Source organism: Archocentrus centrarchus, chromosome 5, assembly GCF_007364275.1.
Source record: "Archocentrus centrarchus isolate MPI-CPG fArcCen1 chromosome 5, fArcCen1, whole genome shotgun sequence".
Taxonomy (NCBI): domain Eukaryota; kingdom Metazoa; phylum Chordata; class Actinopteri; order Cichliformes; family Cichlidae; genus Archocentrus; species Archocentrus centrarchus.
Window position 1 is genome coordinate 12,943,179 of NC_044350.1, and position 9,320 is coordinate 12,952,498.

General features: G+C 40.2%; 1 protein-coding gene across 1 annotated transcript; it reads right to left on the minus strand.

Annotated features, from left to right (window-relative positions):
• Positions 1–334: 334 nt before the first annotated feature.
• Positions 335–8,914, minus strand: LOC115780613 (uncharacterized). The gene is made up of 4 exons (XM_030729891.1): positions 8,664–8,914; positions 5,778–6,256; positions 2,145–2,191; positions 335–2,061 (listed from the first exon to the last, which is right to left on the minus strand). Exons 1-4 carry the CDS (start codon positions 8,839–8,841, stop codon positions 1,074–1,076), a joined length of 1,692 nt encoding a protein of 563 aa, XP_030585751.1. The 5' UTR covers positions 8,842–8,914; the 3' UTR covers positions 335–1,073.
• Between the last annotated feature and the right edge of the window lie 406 nt (positions 8,915–9,320).

Below are 9,320 nucleotides of genomic sequence, written 5' to 3' on the forward strand. Positions count from 1 at the left end.
TCCTTATAAATCATTAGTGCTGGTACAAATGCTGCTCCTGGTTTTGCTGCTTACAAGACAGATCATTTTGTCTTGACAGCCCCCTCTCACGTGGTCTTTCCTGTATTCTCAGTCTATATGCTTTGTCTGGGTCAGATAATCCATTTTTGCAGTCATGTGAAAAAGGGTTTTCACAGGATTCCTGGTTCTTCCACTTTACTGAGGCCCCGTTTGTTACGTGAATAAATTGATAAATTGCCAATATGTCTTGTTTCTTCAGCCTTCAAGCATCCAATCCAATAAATGACACCAAACAAGAGTGAATAGCAAATTAAGCTGTTTGGCATTGGCAAAATATAATCAAATAACTGTAACTTACTGGTAAACTGATCAGTTCAATAAAATAATCTTCAGTGGATACAGCACTAGAACATGGAATAACGGAGTATTAAGAAGGGAAACGTGAAAAATAATAACCTTATCAGTGATCTGGCAGATTCGGAAAAAAAAAAAACTTTAATGCAACAAATTAAAAAGTGTAGGTAAAACATACATTTCCTGTGGTCAATAAAATGCAATGTGAAAGTTACATATATAATCATGTCACTAGAAAAGCTAACTTTCAAGTCATGTGTAATCTGTTAAAACCTGCAACCAAACATAGTGTATTTGGGTTTTTCCACTTGCTTGGTCCAATTTAGCCTTAGCACATCTTAGGAATATGCATTTTCCAACATACAGAGCCATAGCCTCCTTTGTAGAATAGTGAACCCAGGCAGTGTGGTAGAGACCAGAGAGAAATCTTTAGTTTCACTCTTGTGCATCTGCTTGGCTCAAAATACTGTATACTGATCATTTCATGTATGAACCTGAGCTAAGTTGCTGCTCACGTGCAGCAAACATTTCCTGCTGCTGCTGTTGCTTCAGATTAAAAGCTGAACAAGTGAAATGATTTTATTGTGAAGAAAGGAGAGAAAATATAACATGCTACAGCAGTGTTTCAGGTTTCTTTGTGATAAAGTGAAAAAAAAAATAAAAAATTGCACTGTGCCAGCTTATGTTGGCCATTAATCTGACCCATAGGTTAAAAACCACTAGTGTGACGATACCATCGAAAGCTTAACGTTTGCTGGCAAGTAGTAATAGAAAAAGAACTCCTCCAACTTCTTCTTCATGATGTTGATGATGACCGTGTCACGGTATATACGTTGAACCAGCATGTTTTCCCTGGAGAACACCAACAGGTCACACCATGACGTGCCGGTCACCATCATCTCTCCCTGTATGTGCCAATAGTACGAGTGGTCCTTCTTCAACTGTAAGACTCCATCCCGACAGATCAGGAAAGCGCAGTCAGCAAAGCTCTGAAAACTGATGAATTTAGCATGCACCAGCCCAAAACTGCTGGTCTCATTGGGATCGTACACCAACCCATCAGGAATCACCCCCAGCCACGGAGCATTCGGATGAACAACCAAACCACAGGGGTACCAGTTGACACACATGTGCTGACAGTATTCCCGGAAAACTTCACTCTTCATTTCCTCCTCTATCTGTGCTGATTTGCACCTAGAGATTCCTTTCTGAATCTTGAATGTCAGCTGCTCTGCATTGCTCCTTCCCGGTTTAAGTTTGCAAATCTCTCTGAAATGGCTGATCAAGCGCTGCTTCCGAAGCTCCTCTACATTCGACTTACAGCCACGTGTGGATCGCTCGAGATTGTGTGCTTCTTCCCAGGTGACCTGCATGACATTTACATGTTCCTGCTCCTTAGCACTGAGAGAAGGAAGGACAGACACTGGCTCCAGTTTGTGATGAGGCAGAGGAAGCAGTGGCAGAGGAGGAGCATCATCCTTGAACTTATAATCCCGACTTGATGGCACGGGGCACTGGTAGGATAGGGGGGAACCTTTGGGAACTTTACCAAAAGCGCAGTCCACCAGTTCCACATCTGCTGTGAGGCCCATTTTGGTTATCAGAGGCTTCTGGTCATCAGGAACATCCTTAAAGGCTTTGGTGAGCCTTTCTAAAAAGGACCGGCTTTCAGATGTGATATCAGTGAAAGAATTCATGGGCATCGATCTGTATAAAACATATCATGCTCATTATTATTATCTATGCAAGCAAGTTAGGAGGTTTATCATTCAGCTTCTCACTGTTCTTACCTTGGAAATTCCAGCATGGTTTTCTGTAAGGGGCACACTGGCTTCCTCTAAAGATTTTCACCCAAGAAAACAAAAAAAAAAAAATATTTCAGAAGTTAAAAACAACTACAAAGAAACAAAAGACAAATAAAAACATCCTGTACCAGTACTGAGGGGCTCGCCCACTGAAAGACAATCCACGAGTCATTTCTGAACATATTCACTGATAATCTACTGAGCAGAACTGGTCAAAATCATGAAAAATCTGCATGACATATTCTAGCATAATTCACTTAAACTAAAATCCTTTATTAATGCTCTTATGCAAAGTTTTTATAGAAAGTCCTTCAAATAGATCCTTTTGCAAGTCTACAGGAGTGATACAGATGTTTTCCTCAGCTCAATAGGTTTGAGTTTAAAACCTCAAACTGCCAACAGGGGTGTTCTGTTAAACACAGCGTTTTGAGGTAATGACACAGTTCTTCTCTAAACCTTTGTGACAGCTCCTTTATCTTTAAAATGTCTGCCACTTACAGCTGCAAGCTAATTCAGCATTACCTTGACATTCTTGAATAGATTAACTATATCTTTTAACTTACATTTTTAAAAAAGCAATTATAAATGCCATTTTGAAGACCAAAAGACCATAACTCCTTAGATACATAATTTGATTAACTATGGAGGCATATATGAATGTTATTTATAACAATTCTGGATCATCAGAAAACCCAGAATGCCCTTATTCTCACATCATCAGCAAGGCAACAGAGGCTGTATGATTTTGATTGAACTATAAGCTCATCTTTGAGGCAAATTCAGAGTCAACCAATATCTTGGGGCTTGAACACCTACAAATGTTTTGGGAACAACAGTAATAGTGATGCTGATACAAACTAAGTGTAAGGACGCTTATAAGGACTTCATGGCAAAGTCTGGCTTTAACTTCACATCAAATCCTGAATGAGCGTACATCAAGGAAGGTGGTGTTATGCTGCATATGGACTTGTGAAACAATAATTTAATAAGCACCTCTCTATTTTCAAGTCAAATCCATTAAGACTACTAAGACTGCAGACATTAAAGATAATCCAATTCTTCAAAAATATTAATTTGTTTACACTTTTAATTCCATGAAATTAAAAGATAAAATGTAAAACGTCTCTTATCCTAAATTAACGTAATAGCAGCTAAGGGAAACTGGAAGTCAGCACAAGGTGCAGAAGACCAATAAAGCTTTCAGAGGATGTAAATGTTGAGCAGACAGCCAAAGTAAAGCCTCCATAAAGCGAAGGCTCTGCAGAAAGGTTTCGCTGACAGAGGGACAGTGATGCAACATTTCACTGTAAAGCACTGATGCACAAACAGGGTGTAAAGGTAAAACCTGCATGCCACATTCTCACAAAACTCAGGGTTCGAGGTATGCAAAGCAACATGTCATACTGTAAACAAGTGCTGCGGACACATAAAGTTGAGTTAGCTGTTAAAGGTTCATAGGATAAAAGGAGCAGTATTTGATGGACTGAAAGCCTTGCCAACTGCTAAACACTGGAGTGGAAATATTCTTCTTTGGGGTTGTGCAGCAGTAACATCACAAGTACAGAGAGGATTGCATTATATAGTAACAAAATCTCATTGGATAGCAATCCTCAACTATCAGCTACTCAAAGAAACACAAGCTTAAGCATTTTCGATGGCACTTAAATTCATCTGACTTCATAATGCTGAGTAAGCAAGACAACCTTAAAACATGTCAGAACGTGAAGTCATCTGCAGGGAAAAGTGGGTGTAAATTCAAAAGTTAAGAACAGAAAGAAGTTGCTGCCAGAAGTGTTTGTATAATCATTTTTCCAGGTGCCGTGAAGCTGTGTAAGATGTGAAAAAGCTAATTCAGTGATTTGCAAAATCATTCAAACTCCATACTGGACTGAAAAAGAAAACTGTAAAAAGACAACATGTCAGATATTGAAACCGAAATATATATATATATATATATATATATATATATATATATATATATATATATATATATATATATATATATATATATCAAACAGAAAAAATATGTGCTGTTTGATTTTAATGCAATACATTTCCCAAATGTTGACATCAACTCTTCTATAACACTTCCTGGCTAAAATAAAAGAAGCCTTCCTGGAAAAAGATTCCTGGAGTGCTGCATAGGTTGCTCCAAAAACTGTATCTCTCAGCAATAACGGGGCCTTCACAGATGTGCAAGTTACCCATGCCGTGTGCATCAACACTCCCCCAATACCACCACAGTTGCTTGCTTCAGAGTTGCACTTGATAACAAGCATCACTTCTTTAGTCCTGTGCGGTGTCCAGTATTTCCAAAATGAACTTCAGATTTTGGTTGGTGGTGGTGTCTAACACAGAGGTGAATCCCTCGCCATGATTACTACTGAGTTATAATCACTGATTTCATTTACCGTATTTTTCGGACTATACGTCGCTCCGGAGTATAGGTCGCACCAGCCAAAAAATGCATAATAAAGAAGAAAAAAACATATATAGGTCGCACTGGACTATAAGTCGCACTTTTTTGGGGGGGGGGGGGTTGATAGAATCCGAGACCCAGAGCAGAAATTCCATCTTGAACGGCAATTTAAAATAATAATGGATTAAAGAACAGGACGAACACGGTTACGCCTACGTTATGCTAACGTAGCACATTCAGCTACATGACGCACAACGAACACGTGTTCGGTATGTTAACGTAACATTAAGTTATTCAGATAACCATAGCATAAAGAACATACTAACAAGTTAACCAAACCATCAATCCATTGAATTCTTCATCCTCGGTGTCACTTCTAAACAACTCCGTACACTCCGTAGACGAAGCGCCGCTTCCTCTTCTGTGTCACGTTAGTCAGACTCGTCGTCAGCTGCAGTTCCAATTATTCCAGCCTTTCTGAATCCCAACAGGATGGTTTGTCACTGAAGCCCAGGTTTTCTTGATCCATCCAATGACTTCCAGGAAAGTTGGGTGGCGCATTCTCCCAGTTGCCGTTAAGCTGTGCTCTCCATCCATCATCCACTGCGCCCACAGGTTACGCAAGACTGCCTTAAAGCTGCAGTTCACGGAGATGTCAAGTGGCTGGAGTATTTTGGTTCATGTGTTATAAATGTCACATATACGTCGCTCCGGAGTATAGGTCGCACCCCCAGCCAAACTATGAAAAAAAGTGCGACTTATACTCCGGAAAATACGGTACTTACTTGCTTGCTTATTCTATTGTGTGTGTCAGCTTTTTGGGTAGGAAAGGTTATAGTTACACAATTATTGGCTTTTTTTGAGAAAATAAAAGGAAAAATAACAGTAACATAAACATTTAAACAATCGTTAACATTTGGGGTATGTTTGGCTAAATGTGTGTGGTACTTCAGCAGGTCAGGAAAAGCATTTTCAATTCTTAGCAAAGTTTAAAAACTACAAACTACAAAACTGTGACAAGGTACAGCAGGAGATATAAGAATTTTAGATTACTGACAAATACTGACGCAAGCCACGTGTACTCTCCATGTTTGTCATTTTTGGGTTTTGGGGAATCTTTTTGCCACATGAAACAAGTTTGTTCACTACATCATAACAGCCATTCATTACATACTTAAGAGTGAAGAGGACAAACTTACATTTGCCTTTGAAGTTTTGGAGCACCTTTGAAGTTGATGGCTCTCATTTGTCCTTTCTTCACTCTGGCGATCTGCTTCTGACTCATCTGAGGAACAGTTTTCATTTTGACTCCCTTCATCAGCTGAAATAGTAGCTGAGGACTCGAGTCTGGCATCCACCACATGAATCTGGTACATGTCAGAGAGGTCTTCTTCGTCCTCTTCTTGCAATTCATTTTTAACACAGTCTGACGTAATAAATTTGTCAGCTTCAGCCACCCCCGGCTGTTGTTCCAAACTTATGTCACATTCAATATGCTCTTCTTTAACACAGCCTGGTGTAATAAAGCTGTCAGCTTCAGCCAGTCCTGCTTGCTGTTCCCAACTTATGTCGTACTCTATTTGCTCTGCTTTAGGATTTTTAGTTAGCAGCTCTGATATTTCAAGGTCCACCCTGGTGCTTGGCTCTGAGGGCTGTTCTCCATCATATTTATTAATATCTATCATAGGAATAAGAAAAAAAGAACATTATTGAATATGCTATACAGTAATCATATCTTTTGCTTTACTTTGAGGATAAATCGCATATTATCACAGCACAACTTATCAAAGTTATCCTTGGATCCTTGTCACATCGGGAAAAGTAAGGTATCAATACACACCATGCAGAACTGGTCAGATACAAGGAACAGCTATTACTGGGTTATACACTTATCAAACATACCATTATGATCACCTTCCTAATATTGTGTTGGTCCCCCTTTTGCTGCCAAATCATCCCTGACCCATCAAGGCATGGACTCCACTAAAACCCCTGATAGTGTGTTGTGGTTTCTGGCACCAATATGTTAGCAATAGATCCTTTAAGTCCTGTAAGCTGCAGCTTGGGGCCTTCACGGATTGGACTTGTTTGTCCAGGACATCCCACAGATGCTCAATTGGATTGAGATCTGGGAAATTTGGAGGCCAAGTCAACACTGCAAACTCATCACTGTGCTCCTCAAACCATTCCTGAACCATTCTTGCTTTGTGGCAGGGTGCATTATCCTGCTGGAAGAGGCCACAGCCATCAGGGAATACCATTCCCATGACAGGGTGTACATGGTCTCCAACAATGCTTCGGCAGCTGACAGGGTTCAGCATGGACCACTTTTGATCGATACTGACCACTGCAGACCAGGAACACCCCAGAGGAGCTGCAGTTTTGGAGATGCTCTGACCCAGTCGTCTAGTCATCACAATTTGGCCCTTGTCAAACTCGCTCAAATCCTCACACTTGCCCATTTTTCCTGCCTCTAACACATCGACTTTGAGGACAAAATATTCACTTGTTCCCTAATAAATCCCACCCACTAACAGGTACCATAATGAAGAGGTAATCGGTGTTATCCACTAATAATGTTATGCTTGATTGGTATATATACACTCACCAGCCACTTAGGTACACCTGTTCAATTGCTTATTAACAGAAATATCTAATCAGCCAATAACATGGCAGCAACCCAATGCTTTTAGGCATGCAGGCCTGCTGAAATTCAAACCAAGCACCAGAATGGGGAAGAAAGGTGATTTCAGTGACTTGGAACACAACATGGTTGTTGGTAGTAGACGGGCTGGGCTGAGTATTTCAGAAACTGATGATCTACTGGGATTTTAACCACACAACCATCACTAGAGTTTACAGAGAATGGTCCAAAAAAGAGAAAATAGTGAGTGGCATTTTTCTGTGTGAAAATACCTTGTTGATGCCAGAGGTCAGAGGAGAATGGCCAAACTGCTTTGAGCTGACAGGAAGACAACAATAACCACTTGTTACAACCAAGTAGGGCTGCAACTATTGATTATTTTAGTAATCAAGTATTCTATCAATTATTCCATCAATTACTCGAGTAATCGGATAAGAAATACTTTTTTCGTATTAACAGTACATCTCCATATTTTGACTTCCGTACTGCAGATTTTCTCTGTGTGAAACAAACAGGGTGGATGGAGCTGCTACAAAGTTTTCTTTTCTTCACTTGCTGATCAGGTGGTTGATGAACGACCTCCAGCTGTTTCCCAGAAAAGGGGTTTAATGGTGTTTTTTTTGTTTGTTTTTTTTTGGGGGGGGGGTCTTCTTTTGGACATTAGAAAATGTTTACTTTCCCTCCACCTGAGCTCGCTGTCTCTATAACGGCTCCGACTCTTTGCGCTTGGGCAGACAGACTGTGCACGTAAAACAGCTGCCTGCTGCTGTTGTGTTCACTTTTTTTGTTGAAAAACTGGGCGCTGCAAGAGCGACTTCTATATTTGACTCAGGTGTGTTGAAGCAGTGACACAACTAAAACCTGCAGGACACTGGGCCACGAGGCCTGGATTTGAGAACCACTGGTTTAAACGAAGCATCGAAGCAACAAATTTGCTTAGAGGATTTTTTTTAATAATCGAATTATTCGAGTTACTCGAGGAATCGTTGCAGCTCTAGTCAATATGGCCCAAATTCTCAGAGGAATGTTTCTAGCACCTTGTTGAATCTGTGCCATGAAGAATAAAGCCAGATCTGAAGGCAAAATGGGGTCCAACCCGCTACAAGCAAGGTTCAAATAATGATGGTCAGTGAGTGTAGGTTACCCTGATTGGTTATTACCTATGAAACATGTCAGTAGCATTTTAATAGCTATTACTAGTTGAGGTAAAGTTCATTTTAACAACTTTACTGTGTGAGGAGGCAGTTTATTTTTACTGTAAGTTAAACCGTACACGTACTCCCACCCCCACCCCCCAAAACACTAAAGCATTGCATTAGTCACGTGCCTTGCAAACGTCACACAAATGTACTACAATACTTAGCACTGTTTTAATTCAACAGTTCTTAAAGTGTAGCTATAGCGATAAAGGTTATTCAACTGGGATTTAAATATTACAAACCTATCCTGTGTAACTTTATCTCGGGACTGAGGACCATGTGCAGAAGGTTCCGCAGGCGCTTGTTTTCCTCACAGTACGCCCCAACGATACTTTCAACTTCACCGAACACCTCCACAGCCACGGCGGTAAAGCGCTCAGTTAAAAAGCTCCGAAAAGTCTGGAGTCTAATGTTCGACATTTTGGACACTATTATTAACTACACTTGAAACGCCCGAGCTCCTCTAGAGCAACACAAACGTCGCGCGAACACAAACTCTTCTTCTGTGGCTGTTGGTGCTTAACGGGTTACATTAGCGCCCTCTTCATGTCAGAGCGCAATCAACACCAAGAGGCAGCAGATTCAGCTGAGACTGATTTGGAGCCATCAGGCAGAGATTAATAGGTAGAACTGTTTACCTACTGATTAACATAACCATATTATATATGAGTCATTTACTCATGTAGTATAACTGTATATATATATATTACATTGTTGTACACTGGCATTAACACCAGAGGGCTATTCAATAAATAATAGAAGAAAAACTTAAAAGTATGATAACAAAATACATGTACATGATTGAAGAAACACATTAGGACATTTATCACTGTTTTCAGTAGGGTTTACGGATGAGGTCTAGTGATTGTGACCAAGCTTGATTTCACTTTCCATCATTA